This window comes from Staurois parvus, unplaced genomic scaffold, assembly GCF_062004578.1.
Source record: "Staurois parvus isolate SC_StPar_1 unplaced genomic scaffold, SC_StPar_1.0 ptg000090l, whole genome shotgun sequence".
Taxonomy (NCBI): domain Eukaryota; kingdom Metazoa; phylum Chordata; class Amphibia; order Anura; family Ranidae; genus Staurois; species Staurois parvus.
In genome coordinates this window covers 18,177,804-18,200,176 of record NW_028317886.1, presented here as the reverse complement: position 1 = coordinate 18,200,176, position 22,373 = coordinate 18,177,804, and the positions used below count along the sequence as shown (strand labels likewise).

At 39.0% G+C, this 22,373-nt stretch overlaps 1 protein-coding gene across 1 annotated transcript in view; it reads right to left on the bottom strand.

The window, feature by feature from the left end:
* GATB (glutamyl-tRNA amidotransferase subunit B) overlaps positions 1-22,373 on the bottom strand; it is a 201,046-nt gene that overhangs the window by 81,372 nt on the left and 97,301 nt on the right. Inside the window, exon 5 of the mRNA XM_089670459.1 lies at positions 21,087-21,209. Coding sequence (XP_089526585.1) covers positions 21,087-21,209 — 123 coding nt within the window. The remainder of the gene's footprint in view (positions 1-21,086; positions 21,210-22,373) is intronic.

The following is a 22,373-nucleotide window of genomic DNA, read 5'->3' as shown; positions in this document are numbered from 1 at the left end:
CACTTTTTTGAATTGTACTGGAAAAAAACAAAATACCCCATTTTTTTTTGTAAAACATAAAAGATGATGTTACTCCAGGTAAATAGATACCAAATATGTCACGCTTTAAAATTTTGCACGCCTGTGCAATGGTGACAAACAACATACGGTAAATCTAATTATCCATAGGAAATTATTTAAAAGCATTTACAGGTTACCACTTTAGATTTACAGAGTGGGTCTAGTGTTAGAATCGCTGCCCATGATCTAACATGCAAGGTGATAACTCACGTGTACGGGGCCGACACGTGCATTTGCCTTTGCACGTGAGAATGAGAACATGGGGGCACATTCAATTTTTCATTTTTTTAAATTATCAAATTTTTTTTACACTGCTGCTTTAAGTTTTTGTTTTGATCACTTTTATTGCTGTTATTGCTTATTGAATATAAACATACATTGCAACAGAAATAGGCATGTGACAGGTACTCTTTATGGAGGAATCTGGGGTCTGTAAGACCCCAAATCCCTCCTCTGCACATTTAGTGCTGACTAACCGAGAAGTGATAGGGGTGTTAAAATGATTTCAGGAAAGACCCAGTCATTATAGACTGCACATTCTATCTGTTCATGAACCAAAGACCCAGTCATTATAGACTGCACATTCTATCTGTTCATGAACCAAAAATGTTTTGCAAGTTTTTGTGGGTTTCTTTGTGCCTAAAGGGGCGTGGAAAGATAGAGGAGAGTCAGGGGGTTGAGAGAGAGACAACATATCAGGGTCTAACTGTGGTTAAAAAATGTCAGTAGGAGAAGAGGTGGGTTGTTTCTGAGCACTGGACAAAGATAGCTGAATTAAAGTTCTTGTAAAGCAAAATTCCAGAAGTACAGGTTTTTTTTTTTAGTAGTTTAGTAGTTAATATTGTTATAACCTAAATCACGTTGCGTGTACCTCTCAAAAATGCATCCTCTTTTGGCTGTAACCCTCGTAAATCTGCCAATCTGTGGGCGTGGCATAGCACCAAAGCTTGGGGAGACCTAACATCACACTATGCCCCTCCCACCTATACACAGAGAGTCTCACTCTCTTTCTCTCTCTCTCTGTATTCTCTGCTGTCTCCCCTCTCTCTGTGTGTATGTCTCTCACTGTCTCTCTCCCTCTGTTTCTGTCTGTCTTTCACTGTCTCACACTCTGACTGTGTGTGTCTCTCTGTCGCTCACTGTGTCTGTCTCTTACTGTCTCTCTCTCTCTCGGTCGTTCATTGTCTCTGTCTCCCCCTGTCTGTCAATCTCTCTCTCTTTCTATGTCTGTTTCTCCATCTCTCTTTGTCTGTCTCTCACTGTCACTCCCTCAGTCTGTCTGTGTCTCTCTCACTCAGTCCCTCTGTCTTGGACTAGGCAAACCTTAGAGCAGGACCTCCATAACAGCATTTGGAATGTGCAGGTTTTTAGAAGGGAACAATAATATACTGTATAATAATAAAATTAATAATAAAAAAGAAATATATTGACAGTCTGGTATTGATCATAGAATAAAAAATAGCTGCAAATATGCCATGAAAGAGTTTCAGTGAGCTTTGTACTTGAATAGATCTTGAGAAGAGAAGAGGTGAGAAAAGTAAATGGTAAGCAAGTCCAGAAGGTTTATGAAAAAACCCAGGTGTAGACTGCCCTGTAGCAAATCCTTGTGGTGAAAGGGTGGGCGTTAAAGTGTGCAACCTGTTGAGTGATGTAACACCTGGTAATCCACAAGAGGCTACAAATGACTGAATTTTAGTGCCAAGCTTGAGATGTTTACATTGGGAAGCGAGTACATTCCAACAAAGTCCCAGTTAACACAGCAATGGCCCAAAATACAGGGTGACCCTGTCTTACCTGTCTATAATGCTGGACTGTATGTAAAGCCCAGGCTATAGCTGTCATGGTGGGAATACCCCACAATGGGTCTTAAGGGACTGGGTTTCATTGTAATGGACCACGGCCCTTGACCTGTATAGCATCCTGCAGCTAATGCAGTGTTTTGCACTAAGTGTCAAGGTTAGTGCTTATGCACAATCCAATGCCCGAACCAACATTACACGTCGTCTCCCATAAGGTGGGGTCTGGGTACGGTTCCCAAGGTTCTAACGAAGTTGCACCAATCTGGATATGCTGTTTTACTGTACGCATTAAAAGACCATGAGGGTTGACGGAAGAACTGGAAGAAAGATAGTAAATAAACAATAAACTAGAAGCTGGTTTTCTCACAAAGGAGAAAAGGTCCATCACCTACAGACGTTAACAAAAAACATAGGACCCATGGAATGGAATAGGGATATAGAGGAGGTGCCACAGGGGAGCTTGTTCTTTAAAGCTTGCCAGTGTCCAATCATCTGAAGGTACGAGCCTGTAACCTATAGCAGGGCTTGACCAATTGGCTTTGAATATAGGAGCCAGCTAAAAAAAGTTAGGGGCCAATTTTTTTTTAATAACAATGCTTTATTTTATGTTCAGAGTATAAAAATGCAGAATAAATTAAAAACTATAAATTACTTATACTTACCCTGCCGGTCCTATGAGGAAGGCAGTTATAAGTAATTTATGGCATTTATTTATTTAAAAATCAGACAGCTGTCTCATTCAGTTACAATGCTACTGAATGAGACCGCTTTCTCACTAGGTAATTTCAAAGGGATGTCACACAAGATTATTGCAAATAATGCGATATTATTTGTGTGCACTCGTGAAATGGTGACAAACTTCAGCACCCTATATTTTATATAGGCGACGCTTTAAAATCCCCCTATAGGTCATCAATTTAGCATTACAGAGATGGTCTGGTGCTAAAATCATTGCTCTTATTCCAGCATGCGCGGCGATATGTAACGTGTATCTCAATTGATGTTTTCATTGTAGACACCCCAAAACATGCATTTGTACGTATTTATATGTGGGGGGATTAAAATGCAGATCATACTGCATTACATTCTTTCCCAGCCGGGGAAACTTTCAACGGGGACCCGAAGGTGACTTTGTATACATTGCTTTTGGGTCAGGAACAAGATGGGGAGGAGAGCGAATGTGTGTCTGCTCTCCTCCCTCCCTTCTACCCCGCGGCGTCTGCTATGCCACTCCCGGGCCCACAGTATCCTTCATTCCTCAGTAGGTGATACAATAAAGTGTCGCCAGTGAGGCCCTCTACCTGTCCCATTGGCGACACTTTATTGTACCACCTACTGAGGAATGATGGACACTATGGATGTTTATTTCATCTACTTTGACAAGCGGGGATTATTTAATCTGTTTTTGATTGTGGTTTTGTCAATTGTTTTTTACCTACAAAGCAACAGCATTATTGTATAGGCATTATTACACCTATTTTCTGTTTCTGAGTGCAGTTGTCATACTGACACCTTTTTTATACTTATTCCATTATTAAGATTTATTGGTTTTTGCTGTATAATTGATTATTTAGCACCAAGCACAATTTATTTCTTTTTATATACAGCACCTCTATTGTACGCGAAGTTCTGATTTTAAATGCTAGAAGCCTGTATAGACTTAAATGTTTTATGTTTACAAATCTACTGTGTATACAAACTTGTAAAGTCAGATAAAGGAAAAAAAAAAAAAAAAAAAAAGACAGACTTGTGTTCCTCTAGACACAATTAGAAAAAGGGGGGGATTGCCACAAATCCATTCATTATAGGCCTGAGAAGTTCTGAACATTGACCATGTATTCCAGGTGTTCTATACTGTTCCAATCTGTCCTTTTCTTGCAACAGCATTTTTCCAAAGTTCCTAATAGAATTTTGTTCTTTTGCCCATTCTACTAAAGACGGGACAGTTCTTGATCTCAAGCAGAGAGCAATTGCTACTGCAGCTGCTGAGATGAGATGAAATGACAAAGGATATATTTCTTCATTGTTTCAAGGGAGCCTGGTATTAAGATAGTAATGCTATCTTTGGTGAGCTAAAAATTTGTATTGCCATAATCTTACGATATATAGTATATCAAATATGCTTTAATCGTCAGGGTCCCTTTTGACTTGTCACATCTTCAGCAGACATCAGAGAGACGAAAACATGCAATTATTGTGATCAGGGCATCTGTACCATCTAGTAATCAATTTGAATCCCTTCTCTTGAACTCTGGTGGCTTTTGATGGGTTATGGTTAATATAAAACATGTTTCCCACTCCTGAAGAGGAATGGCAGTTTGAAGCTCTTTCTCCCATACGGATATGTAATTAGGTAGCCCTTTGTGGGCCAAAAAGTTGAGAATTGAGTATACTCGAGACACTGCATGAGAAGGATAAGAATTACGTAAGAGTAGCTCATCAAAAATTGACTTATTGCTAAGTGTTCCATAGTTTTAACATAGAGTAAGGTTGATATTGGGCAACCTTGACATACAGTTTGTAACAGAAAACATTGAGGAAAGAGTTCCATTAACATTAACTTTGGCAGAGGGTGAAGAATATAGGGACAGAATGTAAGAAATCACTTTAAGACCAAGCCTAATTTGAGAGAAAGAAAGTTCTAAAAATTCCCAATTCATCCTATTGAATGCCTTCTCAGCATCAATTGAGAGGAGGTCCATATGAATATTATGTTTTTGGGCATAATCCAAGAGCAATATAGTTTTTATAGTGTTATCTCTTGCCTCTCTTCTGTAAACAAAGCTCACCTGGTCAAAATTAATAAGTTGTGGCAATACTGCAAGTGTGCACTTGGTCAAAATTTAAAGTTATGGCTACGCTATGATTAAACGTACTAAACGTACACTTGGGTGAAATGTATTAACATTTTGCTTCCAGCTCTTGTCACTGTGTTGTGTGGTGTGCACTTAATATCAATAAAGCTTGGAATCTTTGGACTTTCCTACCCCGATGTGAAGCAATACTATTCCCTTCACTTTCATGGTTGCACCTGGTATTAGGATTGCTTTAGTGGGAATCTTGGACCTACCTGGAGCAGTGCAGCTATTTGTTGGACTTTCTGGGATAAAGCAGCATTTATGTCTGCTGCTTTCTATCTCTTTATTCTGGTCCCTTGTTAAATAAAAACCCCTCTTAAAACCGCTTTGAATGCCTCTAATTGGTACGATGGTGAGGTTGTATCTACAGTAAACTGTGGCCAGTCAAAACGTTTTTAAATGTTTCTGTAATCTGGTGGCAACACTCAGCATCTGTCATCATAACCTTTTTGAATGTGTGCATATCAGTTACAATTGCACACCAATGGCTATATATTTCTTTTTTTATGTAAACATTAAATAATCAAATGTATAACATTATTAAAAAGGATCTAATGAACATATACTCACTGGCCACCTTATTAGGTACACCTTGTTACTGCCAAGAAAATATCCCCCACACCATTACACCATCACCACCAGCCTGAATCACCGATACAAGGCAGGATGGATCCATGCTTTAATGTTGTTTACGTCAAATTCTGACCCTACCATCTGAATGTTGCAGCTGAAATTGAATGCCCATTCTCCTCTGACATCAACCAGGCATTTTCGTCCACACAACTGCCGCTCACTGGATATTTTCTCTTTTTCGAGCAATTCTATGTAAACTGTAGAGATGGTTGTGTGTGAAATTCCCAGTAGTTCAGCAGTTTTTGAAATACTCCGACCAGCCTGTCTGGCACCAACAACCATGCCACATTCAGTCACTTAAATCCCATTTCTTCCGCATTCTGATACTCAGTTTGAATTTTGGCAAGTCGTCTTCACCACATCTACATGCCTAAATGCATTGAGTTGCTGCCATGTGATCGGCTGTTTAGCAATTTGTGTCACCAAGCAATTGAACAGGTGTGCCTAATAAAGTGACCAGTGAGTGTAAAGTTCAAATGCAAAAACATTCAACTTTTCCTATAACACTGCGACAACCAAAAAGTTCTTTCTTACGTTGCGAACTAGTTTCAAAAGTAATCATTGTTGTATTTAAATATCAATTATGATGACATCCAATTTGGCAAGCTTTACAAAATCAATATGTATGCCATATTTGAACTGTCTCCAAGAATGCATTATGAACATTCTCATTTTTGTTCTGTATGCATAACTTCTTTTTCATTGTTATAAACGTGTGTAATAAATGGGAAATAGCTTGTGCTTGAACACAAGAGAACAAGTCATGTCTGTGAATCTGGTGATACGGTAGGAATCTCTGAAGCATTTTTTATTATCCACAGCAGTGGGACTTAGCCTAATTGGAAAATATAAGCATTGCAGCAGAATGTGAAACAAAAAAGAAGACGCTTCAGTGACTCTAAAAGCATCTGGAGCCACATTAAATATGATGTCTAGCCAATACTAACATTTGTTAAACAGGTGAGCCCAAGCCAATAAGACCTTAATTTGCAAACATGACCTCTTTTCATTCTGAGGAGTAGCAGCCTCTAATTGATCTCATTTCAGATCTGAGACTATAAGAGGGGAATAGTAATTTTCTTTACCTATGAGGCTAGAGTACTCTTCTGGTGGCATTTTTTAGCAACCTGAGTTATGAAAATTTTAAGTATGTCACAGGTAAAATAATACAAATCAGAATATACTATACGGTTTCTATACTCATGCCTTTGAAGTGATTAATGTGACTGAGCTTGCTTTCCTCTGCACCTATCTGTAAAGTGTAGTAACTTATAGAAAAAGACAATTATTATAGGGTATCTCTTGGTATGGAAATGCTACAGACAGATAGTGAGGTATGGAGGCTCTGTTTTTTAAGGCGGTCAAACATGGATCAAAATTTGTCCGGTTTCATACAGATGAGCTTGAGGTGATTGTAGCCGTATTAGTGCATTTGCGACAGGAACAATTGAGTACTGTCCGTGATACTTTTTTTTTTATTTGCACTAACATACAATTTTGAGGAGAAGCTTTCGGGGAATGTCCCCTTCTTCAGGTCTAAGCAGTACTCAAAATTTTGATCCATCTATGGCCAGCTTAATGATTAGGTATGAGCTTTGGGTTCAGGTTGAACTTATGTTTGACCCGAACCCAGCCTGTTGTCATTTTTGCTATGCTGAGCAAAATGTTCATTTTTGGCCAGTTCATTGACGCAAATCCAAGCAAAGCACACAGGGATCAGGTAATGTTAAAAACATGTTTTATTTAGATTTTCAAATATTCATCATAAAAGTGGAAAGGGGGAGGGGGCATAATGCACAAACATAAGAGATGTGGAGGGGAAAAGTAAAGGAGACATAGGAAAGGTAACATGGAATGCTGTCTGACATAAAAACATACACCTATATGCCCTACATGGAGAGTTCCAAACTCTCAGCATTGGTCACCTGCTGATCGATAGCTGGTGATCCTTTTAGTTACTTAGAACGGGCTCAGGTATAGATCTGTGTATAACTGTGAGCTTGGGCAATGTCATTTATTGTCAGTGCAACCTTATTAGTCATTATGATTGAAAATAGATCTATTTGCTAAATGACGTGAATGAGTCTGTGAACTTAGGTAATGTCATTTAGTGGAAACATCATTGAATGGTAGGTCATCGTGACTTACAATGGATTTACAATACTGAATGATGTGGTTGATGATAGCATGTACATCCCTCTGACATTGTCTTCTTTTTTTTGGGTGTCATTCTTGTGGTTGTACAGGCGCTAGGTTTTTTTAACTTCATGCATTCTGTGAATGAAGGTAAAAAAACATTCTGTCTGCAGCATTGCAGCCAACCCCCTTAATACTTACCTGAGCCTCATCGCGATCCAGCTATATGAACAACACCTTAGGCTGTCCCAGGTCTCCTCATTGGCTGAGACAGCAAGCGGTAGCCATTGGCTCCCACTGCTGTCAATCACAGCCAGTCAGCCAATGAGGAGAGAGAGAGGGTGGGGCCAAGCAATGGCTCTGTGTGTGAATGGACACAAGGAGCAGCAGGCACCCCCATAGCTGCTTGCTGTGGGGGCACCAGACAGGAAGGAGGGGCCAGGAGAACCTGCGGGGGACCAGAGAAGAGGAGGATCCAGTGCAAAACCACTGTACACAGTAGGTAAGTATAGACCTGTTTGTTATTAACAAAAAAAAAAAAAGAACCTTTAGAATCGCTTTAACTTTTCTTTGTTAAGGATGGGTAAGAGCTACTAAAGTACAACTTTACCCATTAGCTGGGATGGTAGCAGAATTATCTGGAGCGACTTTTATTCTAAAGGTGACTTCCAGATTTATATAAATCCCCCCCCATCTCTTTTGCAAGAGGCTTTTGTCTGTCAACATTGCCACAAGGAAGGCGGCTTGGCTTCCTTTTCCCTGCAAGTTGCCTCCAACTCAAAGTTGACATTTCAAGATAATCAAATTTTTTTGCCACTTTTTTGGAAAGAAATGTGCTGATATTGAGAGGTTAAAACATGGAGCTTGGTAGTGGTGCACTCAAACATTATTGTACAGGTCATGCACAGAGGGAGGAGAAAGTGAAGGGGTTAATATACAGGTCACATACAGTGGCAGAATGGAGATGAAGGGGTTAATATAGAGATGTGTAGGATAAGGGAGGTGAAGGGTTAATATAAAGATCGCCAGACAGTCTAGAGATCATACATGTAGGACGTTGGAGTGGCATGAATGGGTTAAAAAAAGTGCAATGTCAGTGAAACAGTATTAATGGAACTGGTTGATTTTCTAGTGGATCCCTGGGTCTATTGTTTACAAAAAGAAGTAACGTATCGTTTAGTAGCAGTAGTGCAGCAGGTCAGAATTGTAATGGCAGCAAGGAAACATAATTGGGACATAGTAGTTGCTGGTGGATCTACATTGCTGAATGACCTAATTGGCAATGGACTTACATTTTTGGGAATTAGCAATAAGGGGTTCTAATGTACTCCTGTACACACTACCCTGAGAAGGGGTGGGGGGAAGATACATGGGCCTAAATAGGTTTAACTGAGATTTTATATATATACAGTTGCAAGAAAAAGTATGTGAACCCCTTGGGATTACGTGGAGTTTCGCATGAATTGGGCATAAAATGTACTCTGAACGTCATCTAAGTCACAACAATAGAAGAACACAGTCTGCTGAACATAATACTAACAAACATTAGACGTTGCCATGGTTTAATTACACATAACATGTAAACATTCACAGTGCAGGGAGGAAAAAGTATGTGAACCTTTGGACTTAATAACTGGTTGACCCTCCTTTGGCAGCAATAACCTCAACCAAACATTTCCTGTAGTTGCAGATCAGACCTGCACAACGATCTGGAGTAATTTTGGACCACTCCTCTTCACAAAACTGTTTCAGTGTAGCAATATTCTTGGGATGTCTGGTGTGAATCGCTCTCTTAAGGTCATGCCACAGCATTTCAATCGGGTTGAGGTCAGGTCTCTGACTGGGCCACTCCAGAAGGCGTATTCTGTGCTGTTGCAGCCATTATTTTGTTGAATTACTTGTATTCTTTGGGTCATTGTCCTGTTGCATCACCCATCCTCTGCGGAGCTTCAATTGGCGGACAGATGGTCGTACATTTTCCTGCAAAATGTCTTGATAAACTCTGGAATTCATTTTCCCATCAATGACAACAATCCGTCCAGGCCCTAAAGCAGCAAAGCAGCCCCAAACCATGATGCTCCCTCCACCATGTTTTACAGTGGGGATGAGGTTTTGATGTTGGTGTGCTGTGCCTTTTTTTCTCCACACATAGTGTTGTGTGTTCCTCCCAAAAAACTCAATCTTGGTTTCATCTGTCCACAGTATATTTTGCCAGTAGTGCTGTGGAACATCCAGGTGCTCTTTTGCAAACTTCAAACGTGCTGCAATATTCTTTTTGGACAGCAATGGCTTCCTCCGTGGTGTCCTCCCATGTACTCCATTCTTGTTTAATGTTTTCCTTATTGTAGATGTGTCAACAAAAATGTTAGCATGTGCCAGAGATTTCTGTAGGTCTTTAGCTGACACTCTGGGATTCTTCTTTACCTCATGCAGCATTCTGCGCTGTGCTCTTGCAGTCATTTTTACAGGACGACCACGCCTAGGGAGAGTAGCAACAGTACTAAACTTTCTCCATTTGTAGACAGTCTGTCTTACCGTGGACACATGAACATCAAGGCTTTTGGAGATACTTTTGTAACCCTTTCCAGCTTCATGCAAGTCAACAATTCTTGATCGTAGGTCTTCTGAGAGCTCTTTTCTGCGAGGCATGGTTCACATCAGACAGTGCATCTTGAAACCAGTAAACCCAAAACAGGTGTGTGTTTTTTAAGGGCAGGACAGCTGTCAGCAAAACATCCAATATCATCACACTGATTGGAGTCAAGGTTGGCTCACTCCTGGCTCCAATTAGCTCTGGGAGAAGTCATTAAGCTAGGGCCTCACATACTTTTTCCTCCCTGCACTGTGATTGTTTACATGTTATGTGTAATTAAACCATGGCAACATCTAATGTTTGTGTAGTATTATGTTCAGCAGACTGTGTTCTTCTATTGTTGTGACTTAGATAACGTTCAGAGCACATTTTATGCCCAATTCATGCAAAACTCTACGTAATCCCAAGGGGTTCACATACTTTTTCTTGCAACTGTATATATATATATATATATATATATATATATATATATATATATATATATATATATATATACATACAGTGGGGATCGAAAGTTTGGGCACCCCAGCTAAATATTTGCATTAATGGGCATAAGGAAGACAAGGAAAGATGGAAAAATCTCCAAAAGGTATCAAATTACAGATTAGGCATTCTTATAATATGTCAACAAAAGTTAGATTTTATTTCCATCATTTACACTTTCAAAATAACAGAAAACAAAAAAATGGCGTTTGCAAAAGTTTGGGCACCCTGCAGAGTTAATATCTTGTACTGCCTCCTTTGGCAAGTATCACAGCTTGTAAACGCTTTTTGTAGCCAACCAAGAGTCTTTCAATTCTTGTTTGAGGTATCTTTGCCTATTCTTCTTTACAAAAGTCTTCCAGTTCTTTGAGATTTCTGGGCTGTCTGTCACGCACTGCTCTTTTAAGGTCTATCCATAGATTTTCAATTATGTTGAGGTCAGGAGATTGTGAAGGCCATGGCAAAACCTTCAGTTTATGCCTCTTGATGTAATCCCCCGTGGATTTCGAGGTGTGTTTAGGATCGTTATCCATTTGTAGAAGCCATCCTCTCTTTAACTTCAGCTTTTTCACAGATGGCATCAAGTTACCATCCAAAATTTGCTGAAATTTTATTGTATCCATTTTTCCTTCTACTCGTGAGATGTTCCCTGTCCCAGTGGCTGCAACACAACCCCAAAGCATGATTGATCCAACCCCATGCTTAACAGTTGGACAGAGGTTCTTTTCATTAAATTCTGTGCCCCTTCTTCTCCAAACGTACCTTTGCTCATTCCGGCCAAAAAGTTCAATTTTAACCTCATCGGTCCACAGAACTTGTTTCCAAAATGCATCAGGCTTGTCTATATGTTAATTTGCAAAGTTCAAACGATGATTTTTGTGGTGAGGACATAGAAGAGGTTTTCTTCTGATGACTCTTCCATGAAGACCATATTTGTACAAGTATCTCTTTATAGTGGAATAGTGTACCACAACTCCAGTGTCTGCCAGATCTTTCTGGAGGGATCGTGCAGTCAAACGTGGGTTTTGAATTGTTTTTATCACAATCCTGCGAGCTGTTCTGTCTGATATTTTTCTTGGTCTTCCAGATCTTGCTTTAACTTCCACTGTTCCTGATGACTGCCATTTCTCAGTTACATTCCGAACAGAGGATATTGACATCTGAAAACGCTTTGCTATCTTCTTATAGCCTTCTCCAGCTTTGTGAGCGTCAACTATTTTCAGTTTCAGTTTTCTAGACAACTGCTTAGAAGAACCCATGGTGCTGATTGTTGGGGCAAGGTCAGATGAGTCTGGGCATTTAAAACCTTTGAGATTGACATCACCTGGTCTTCCCAGACGATGATTGAGAACAATCCATGACACTGGCAGGTCTCAGCTTGGCAAAGGGGGCAGTGCATGCTATAAATTCTGCAGGGTGCCCAAACTTTTGCAGACGCCATTTTTTTGTTTTCTGTTATTTTGAAAGTGTAAATGATGGAAATAAAATCTAACTTTTGTTGACATATTATAAGAATGTCTAATCTGTAATGTGATGCCTTTTGGAGATTTTTCCATCTTTCCTTGGCTTCTTTATGCACATTAATACAATTTTTTAGCTGGGGTGCCCAAACTTTTGATCCCCACTGTATATATATATATATATATATATATATATACATACACATACATACATACATACATACATACATACACAGTTAGGTCCATATATATTTGGGCACAGGCACAATTTTCATACTTTTGGCTCTGTATGCCACCAGAATAAATTAAAACGAAGCAATCCAAATGAATTTGAAGTGCAGACTTTCAGCTTTAATTCAAGGGTTTGAATATAAATATCAAGTACAAATATTAGGAACTGCAACCATTTTTGTACACAGTCCCTCCATTTTCAGGGGCTCAAATATAATTGGACAAATTAATATAATTATAAATAAAATGTTAATATTTAATATTTTGTTGAAAATCCTTTACTGGCAATGACTGCCTGAAGTCTGGAACCCATGGACATTACCAACGACTGGGTTTTCTCCTTTCTGATGCTTTGCCAGGCTCTAACTGCAGCTGTCTTCAGTTGTTCTTTGTTTGTGGGTCTTTGCCTTTAGTTTTGCCTTCAGCAAGTGAAATGCATGCTCAATTGGGTTGAGATCGGGTAATTGACTTCTTTTCCTTCAAAAGCTTTTGCAGTGTGTTTTGGATCATTGTCCATCTGTACTGTGAAGCGCCGTCCAATCAACTTTGCTGCATTTGGCTGAATCTGGGCTGACAGTATATCTCTAAGCACTGCAGAATTAATCTGGCTGCTTTTGTCACATCATCAATAAACACCAATGACCCAGTGCCGCTGGAAGCCATGCATGCCCATGCCATCACACTGCCTCCACCATGTTTTACAGATGACGTTGTGTGCTTTGGCTCATGAGCTGTTCCAAGCCTTCTCCACACTTTTTTCTTCCCATTATTCTGGTACAGATTAATCTTAGTTTCCATCCATCCAAAGAATGCTTTTCCAAAACTGTTCTGCCTTTTTTAGATGTTTTCGGCAAAGTCTAATCTGGATTTTCTATTCTTCAGGCTTATGAATGGTTTGCATCTTGTGGTGAACCCTCTGTATTTGCTTTCGTGAAGTATCCTCTTGATTGTAGACTTTGACAATGATACGTCCACCTCCTAGAGGGTGTCCTTCACTTGTCTGGATGTTGTAAATGGGTTTTTCTTTACCATAGAGAGGACCCTGCGATCATCCACCACTGTTGTCTTCCGTCGATGTCCATGCATTTTTATGTTGCTGAGCTCACCAGTGCATTCTTCTTTCCTCAAAATGTACCAAACTGTTGATTTGGCCACTCCTAATGTTGCTGCTATCTCTCTGATGGATTTGTTTTGTTTTTGAAGCCTTACAATGGCCTGTTTCACTTGCATGGACAGCTCCTTTAAACGCATGATGTAGGTTCACAGCAATAGATTCCAAATGCAAATACCACACTTAGAATCAACTCCAGACCTTTTACCTGCTTAATTGATGAAGAAATAATGAAGTAGCAGCCCACACCTGGCCATAAAAAAGCTTGTGATTCAAATGTCCTATTACTTTTGGTCCCTTGAAAAAGGGGGGGATGGCTACTCAAGAGCAGTAATTCCTAAACCCTTCCTCCTATTTGGATGTACATACCCTCAAATTAAACCTGAGAGTGTGCACTTTCAGCCCATATCCATGATATAACTATAGCTTGAATATGTTTTGGTAAATACCTAAAAAAAAAACAAAAAAACCTAAAATTGTGCCTGTGTCCAAATAAATATGGACATATATATATATATATATATATATATATATATATATATATATGTATACACACACACACACACACACACATTGGGCGGTATGTTATGCGGTAGTGTTCCAGGTGTGTCGCCTTGTGTATCCCTGCTAGTTGCTGTGGTTCCTCTTCCCAACCCCTTTGTCACTATTGCTTCCTGTACCCCATAACCAGGAGTGTCAGATAATTGCAGCTCTTGGAACCCTTCAAGACAGCAAAGTTTCATTTAACACACTGTCCACAAGAGAAGTAATTATAAATCTTCTTCTTTCACTTTTCACCTCACAACAGGTTTGCTTAGAAGGCAATTAGAAGCACATTGTTAGGTAGAAACATTTTAAAATATACCTATCATAACCAAACCGTATGAAAAGCAACATTCCCATACAAAAGCAAGCACCATATGTTTTCAGTATATATCCGTATGTCAGTCTGCACCTTCCTGAACTCCTTGGCCCTTCCACACTTAGAATTTAAATTCTAACTTTCTGCATGTCAGCATGTCTACGTTGACCTATCCCACCACCCAAGGTCTTTACCTCTTTTTACATTGCAAACACTGCATTGCAGGACAGAGTATTCACTAACTGAGTGATTCTTCCACAATCCCAAGTGCTGCTCTGTTGTCTGATTAAACTCCTCTATTCAGCTCTATGCAAGCGAGAAGCATGCTTGAAAATAAGCAAAGAGAATCTAAACCTCTACTGGGAACTTGCAGTAATGAATCCACCAATATAATAAACTTGATAAATACAAGGCCAACTTTTTAAAACACTAAAGTGCTACTAAATCTGCCGCTGCCCATGGCATTTTATGAGTGTTAAAACATTAAGCAGGCTCATTTGAAAGGCAAGAGAGAAAGACAAATATAGGCTTCACTAAAAATGAATATATACACTATATACATTAAAACAGGGAGCTACTGATGGTTTGTGCTTAAATTTAATATTCCCAACTTACTTTGTTTATAATTTACATAACATACAAGAACATTAAGAATCCTTGTATACTGTTGAAAAGCTAGAACAGTGACAAGATTCTGAGACAGTTTAATAGTCATGCTGTCAATTTAACTCCAGAATTCTAAATTAAATATGACAAATATGAGACATGAAAATTGAAAAACCAAGCAACGCTAAAACTCAAAAAGCAAATAAAAAGCTGTGCTGCTGTGGTAAATGGAGCCTACGTATACATTGGACACATTACCCACAACAAAATGTAGCCATGAAAAATAATGTTGTTGATTTATTATAAAGGGAACATAGTGAATATTTTCAGTAGAGAGATAATTAATTTCTAATATTTCTATTAATATTGGCAAGCGGCTAACTACAAAGTTGAAATAAATATGCTGTAAGTGAACAGGGTTATCTGAGAAAAGATTTTGTAACTGTGTTTGGCTAGTCTTATAATCGAGGCATCCCTGCCAATAAGTTGAGCCAGATCCTAGAACCCCAGTGCAGTGTCAGCGCAGCTTGGTCAAGTAAAAATTTTCAGCCTGCTGACTGCACAGAAAAGGATAAGCAACAATGTTCTCTCCCCCTATCAAAATACTGCTATTTTCTCCTGTCAGCATGTAAACTGCCAGCATATATGCATTGCAGAATAGCCTTACTAACTTTTAGTGTTGGCCCTTCCTCTCCCTGCTTGAGTGCTGCTGTACAGGAGATTACAGAAGACTGATATCAAAACAAATGGAGGTACTTACACTTGCTTCATTTACCAAATATTGTACATTAAAGTGGAAGTTCAAGCTATTATGAACAAAGCTTAAACCTACTGCCACCCTCCTTCTAAATCCTATTCTAACTACCCTGTAGAAGGAAGATGATTAGACATGCCTATTCTCAGAGCGCTCCTATCCAGTCAATCTAATTGGCTCCTAGCGGCGGCTTCAAGGGAGAGCAGAGACAGCCGACAACGGATGCCCTATAGTAAGTGATGTCACCACCCAGGCATTGCAGCTGTTGTTAGTGCTTTTCTCCCGCTGAAGCCGGCCACTGGGAAGCACTTAACCGGACAGGAGCACTCAGAGAATAGGCAAGTATAAGCATCTTCCTTCTACAGGGTAGTTAGAATAGGATTGAGAAGGGGGTGGGAGCAGGTTTAAACTTACTCATAGCCTGAACTTCCACCTTAAAGCCTACAGTGCCTTGAAAAACTATTCATACCCCTTGAAATTTTTCACATTTTGTCATGTTACAACCAGAAACGTAAATGTATTTTATTGGGATTTTATGTGATAGACCAACACAAATAGGAACACAATTGTGAAGTGGAAGGAAAATGATAAATGGCTTTAAAAAATTTTTTACAAACAAATATCTGAAAAGTGTGGCATGCATTTGTATTCAGCCCCTTTACTCTGATACTCCTAACTAAAATCTAGTGGAACCAATCGCCTTCAGAAGTCACCTAATTAGTCCACCTGTGTGTAATTTATTCTCAGTATAAACACAGCTGTACTATGAAGCCTTCAGAGGTTTCTTAGAGAACATTAGTGAGAAAACAGCATTATGAAGGCCAAGGAACACACCAGACTGGTCAGGGTTAAAGTTGTGGAGAAGTTTAAAGCAGGGTTAGATTATAAAAAAAAAATCCCAAGCTTTGAACATCTTGAGGAGCACTGTCCAATCCATCATCAGAAAATGGAAAGAGTATGGCACAACTGCAAACCTACCAAGACATGGCCATCCACCTAAACTGACAGGCCAGGTAAAGAAAGCATTACTCAGAGAAGAAGCCAAGAGGCCCATAGTAACTCTGGAGGAGTTGCAGAGATCCACAGCTCAGGTGGGAGAATCTGTCCACAGGACAACTATTAGTTGTGCACTCCACAAATCTGGCCTTTATGGAAGAGTGGCAAGAAGAAAGCCATTGTTGAAAGAAAGCCCAGTTTGCAGTTTGTGAGAAGCCATGTGGGGGACACAGCAAATATGTGGAAGAAGGTGCTCTGGTCAGATGAAAACAAAATTGAACTTTTTGGCTTAAAAGCAAAATGCTATGTGTGGTGGAAAAACTAACACTGCACATCACCCTGAACACACCATCCACACTTTTAAACATGGTGGTAGCAGTATCTTGTTGTGAGGATGCTTTTCTTCAGCAGGGACAGGGAAGCTGGTCAGAGTTGATGGGAAGATGGATGGAGCCAAATACAGGGCAATCTTAGAAGAAAACCTGTTCGAGTCTGCAAAAGACTTGAGACTGGGGCAGAGGTTCGCCTTCCAGCAGGACAACAACCCTAAACATACAGTCAGAGCTACAATGGAATGGTTTAGATCAAAGCATATTCATGTGTTAGAATGGCCCAGTCAAAGTCCAGACCTAAATCTAATTGAGAATCTGTGGCAAGACTTGAAAATTGCTGCTCATAGATGCTCTCCATCCAATCTGACAGAGCTTGAGCTATTTTGAAAAAAACAATGGGCAAATATTTCACTCTCTAGATGTGCAAAGCTGGTAGACACATTCCCAAAAATATTTCCAGCTGTAATTGCAGTGAAAGGTGGTTCTACAAAGTATTGCCTCACTTTTCACATATTTATTTGATACAAATCTTGAAAACCATTTATCATTTTCCTTCCACTTTGTGTTGGTTGATCACATAAAATCCAAATAAAATTAATGAACGTTTTTGGCTGTAATATGACAAAATGTGGAAAATTTCAAGGGGTATGAATACTTTTTCAAGGCACTGTATGTCCACACAAAACTGTTTTTTTAGTTTTGAGTAGGAAGATTATAACTCCTGTCAGGTTTTTACTGTTATCCAGAGCTACATTAGATAGATTTTCCTTCATTTGCCTTTATGGTGACAAGGTTTCACCAAAGAGGATGTGAGCAAATAATCTTCAACAGAAACACAGACATGAATAAAAAGCTTACTGAGGATCTAGCCTTCCCCGCTGCTAGTATAAAAAAAACAATGCTTCAAATTTGGTAAAACCATTGTTACCTGGACAGTAAGTGAGAACAAATAATCCTAGCAAAGGCCCGGGATAGCAGTAAAAACCCTAAAGCAGTCCTTCCACACGATATCAAAACAAAAACAAAAAATTGGTCCCGCTAGCCTAACATTTACATTTTTATAAAAGACTTTTCCCTTCCTCAAAGAGTCCATTGCATCACAGTTGCTAACTCTCTAGTTGCCATTTGTAAATTTAATTAGGATAATTAGACTTGGTAACAGCAGCAAATTTAAAGTGTCACTAAAACCAAGAAAAAAAATGTTCCATATATTGCAGCTCACCACTCATTTTAGATGTGGTGGCTGCATTAGTTCTTTTTTTTCTAGGCTTCCTTTCTCTTTATTTTCAGCTGGTCATCCTACCAGTAACCCACACCTTGTCCTAGAGTGACCACGTTCACTCACTATACTACATCTACTGTAAAATATTACAAGAGTAACATTGTCACCCTAGGTTGCCTTCCTAATTTGGACTACAAACACCTCTCCCCTCCTCATCTCCATAACGTACGTCATCTGCCGGTCCCAGGGGAAAACTGGGCAGAACTGATAATATCGCTTGAGATTTCAGTTCAGTGCACAGAAAGTTACAAACACTCCAGATTTCCAGCAGGATCATTGGGTATTTTTCAGTATTTGCAGAAAAAGAAAACTCATAAAACCAAAACATCTAAGAACTAGTGAGCTGCAATATATTGATTGGGCCACTGACAAACTTCCTATGTTTCTTCGTTGTTATCCGTTCTGGATGGAGGGGGGAAGAAGGCACCTTTTGATAGCAGCATTATCAACTTGGGGAGAGGGTAAAGCCACAGGTGCTATGTTATGCCATAGGTGCTATGTAAGACCATAGATGGATAGAATTTCAAACAAATATTCTTAGGAAAATTTGTTAGAAAATTCTCACAACATTCAAATGTTGTTTGAAAGATTTCTCTTACTTTTAATATCTGATTTTGGAATGAATGGATCTTACAGAACGAAAACCGCATACACTATTAGAAATTAGAGAAAAATTTTCCATCCCACTCCACTTCGGTCAAAAACAAATCAATTTCACCCATGTACCGTTTTTTAGATGGCAGTCAGCTCTCTTGTACAAGCAACTGGAGTGGCTAACTAGCCACTCCAATACTTGTACAAGCAACAGGAGGGGACACCCCCCTCCCTTGGCTCTCTCAGGATCTCGAGTCCCAGTGGGACGCCGGCTGGCCAGGGAGCTGAACATAGCTAGAATCAGCTTTAATTGGCTCTCCCTTATACCAAACTGGAAGCGATTACCTGACATCACTTCCACTTTACTCTGAAACTTTCTGCACCATTTTTAAAAATCTGAAAGCATTAAAAAACACAGATCTTGGTGTTGTGAATGCTTTTAAGTGCAGAGGATGGATTTGGGGTCTTATAGGGACCAGATTCTTCCATAAACAGTACTTTTAACATGTCTATTGCCGTCACAAGGGATGTTTACATTCCTTGTGACATCAATCAAAATGATAAAAAAAAATTTAAAGCGACTGTGCACACTGAAATGGCTTGGGGCTAAAGTGGTTAAAGGACCAGGTCACCTTTTGTAAAAAATAAAATAAAATAAATAATTGCACATCATTTTGCTGGTAAAAAAAATGTGCATTCATTATTTTCATGCACTGCAGGCTGTAATGCATTGCCAGGCTCCTGCAGACTCTCAGTACAGCTGTCTGCCAGTACCTCCCTTATGGGAAAACAATTACTGAATTGCAGGAAGTGTGATTGAACTATGAGAGCACTCACTAGAGCCCCCTGATGATGTCATGTATGATGAAACATGTAGGATGGAGCCAAGATACACGTCACTACGCATGCACGCTGACTGGCTGGTGGCCATTTTGGATTCTGGCAGACTGTATTAGGCTGGCTTTGTGATTGTGTACAAGCACCGTAGATGTTTTTAAATTGTATTTGCATTTGTTTTTTTTAAATGAACATTTTAAATATGGGTTTACACTATGAAGAGTGCCTCCTTTGTTTTGTATTTCTACATACAAAATCAATTAACTGAACCGGGTGGAGAATTTAAATTATAAATCTAAGTTGCTCTGTGTATAGGCACTCATTATAAAGTCTATGTATGAGCTCACTTGTTTGCACTATAATTGCAATTTCTATGTGATTGCTGCACATGTATTTAACTATTTGTGTTCATGTTTGTGTATTTTTTTTATTTAGTATCGTTATTTTGACTGATTGATTGATTGATTTGAACTAGGCTTTATTTTTTGAATTGACACCAGTTTAGAGCAGTATGCTCCATAGTTTGAACAGTGATACATATATCTTTATCAGGATATAGTGGCAGTTTTTGATTTAAATTTTCTTTGAACTTGAGCACAGATTTTCCCATATTGCCTAAAAGGAATGTACCTGGCTGCAAATCTTTTTGAATTTACAGTGCTGAGAAAAAGTATCTTCCCCTTTCCTAATTTTTTTTTTGCATATTTTTCAAACTTAAATGATTCCGATCATCAAACACATTTTAATTTTACACAAAAATAACCCAAGTAAATACAAAATGCAGTTTTTAAATGATGATTTCATTTATTAAGAAAAAAAAAAAAAACAGTCCAAACCTGCCTGGCCCTATGTGAAAAAGTTATTGCCAGCTAAACCTAAAACCTGATTGTGCCACCCTTGGCAGCAAAAACTGCAATCAAGCATTTGCAATAACTGGCAAGGAGTCTTTCACATTGCTGTGGAGGAATTTTGTCCCACTCTTCTTTGCAGAATTGTTTTGATTCAACCACAGTGAAGGGTTTTTGAGCATCGATGGCCTGTTTAAGGTCATGCCACAGCATCTCAATCGGATTTAAGTCCAAACTTTGACTAGACCACTTCAAAACCTTAATTTTGTTTTGTTTTTTTTAGCCATTCAGAGGTGGACTTGCTGGAATGTTTTGGATCATTAACCTGCTGCATAACCCAAGTGCACTTGAGCTTGAGGTCACAAACTGATGGCTGGACATTCTCCTTTAGAATTTTTTGGTAGAGCACAGAATTCATGGTTCCATCAAATACTTTTTCACAGCACTGTATGTTTTATTGCTATTATTAAATTAACATGCATTTAAATACATAAGCCTTAATTCACAAAGCTAAAACTCCTGGATAAGGATCCTTATTGTAAAAAAATAAAGATCCTTATTGCAGAGTTTCAACAATTAGTTTCATAATATTACGTGTAGGAAACCTTTACCTGACATGTTTGCAAGACTTGTTCCAAGAGTCTGCAGAATGAGTTGAAGTTCCCTGACAGCAGCTGCGGCTTCCTCTCCACACGTCATGTCAGGTTCCATTACAATTTCCATAAGTCCAATTCCTATAAAGTTAAACATCTGGCATTTATTATACAAAAGACATACCTCTTCAATCAACTGTATTCATATGCTGGCAGGGGACAATTTCAGTGGACTGTGAAATATTAATTATATCTTGAGCTAATGTATGGGCAGCCAATAGAAGTCTATGTAGTGGACTAGCATAGACACAGAGCTGCAGGTTCAAATGAGGCTCTGATATGAAGTATGCCATTTAAAAAAAAAATAAAACCATCATTAATCTAAGCCTCCATACACCTCCAGCCCTTAAGTCACTCCTTCAGGGTAAATTCCCCTATATCTCAGTGGCAAATGCTATCAACTTTATAGGAATACATGCATCGGCCTCCACCTCTCTCTTATATGACCTTAGTTACAAACCATTCTTATCCTCTTTAGTCCATTAACAAACACAATTGCTATCCCATGAATGGCAGAATTGCAGCCTTACAAATGGCACTGCTCCTTAAAATACTCTTCCTTTTCCGGAGTTTTATTATACTACTCATTGCCACAAACCTGACGACCATATAACCAACATATAACAAATGGCGGTATGAGATTACCAAATATCCCCCTTTATTATATCCATCCTTGATAAACTTCACTCTTGGTGGACTTAACACCAGGGAAGCTTCCTTTTTGTAGATAAAACCCCCATATTGACAATGTTGGCAATAATCTGGAGAAATGGGATATCATGACATTGCAGATCTCTTCACTCCTACTGGAACTCTGTGTTCTCCCTACCCTCCAATATCAGGCCTCATGTACACTTCAGCTGCTAAATTGAAGTTTAGCAGAAGTTTTTTTCTGAAGCCCCTGAACTCTCCTCTATGTTATTCTATGTGGGCTCTCAGTGACAATACTACATGTACAATTATTTTCCAATATACACAATTTATCAGCCTTTTATTTGTGTTTTCTTGATTGCTTTCATGTTACCTTAGCCAATGTAATTTACATGACTTCATTGTTTCACTGCCTGTACTATTTTACAAGAAAGAAATACTGGAATTAATAAACCCATCATAGGTGAAGGCTTTAGTAAAACCTGTGTCACATCGAATTCCCTAACAAATTAAACAGGGACCCAAAAGGGGTAAACTACAGTATACATAATTCGGTAATTAATCATCAAGAGAATTTCTGATCAGCTGACTCAA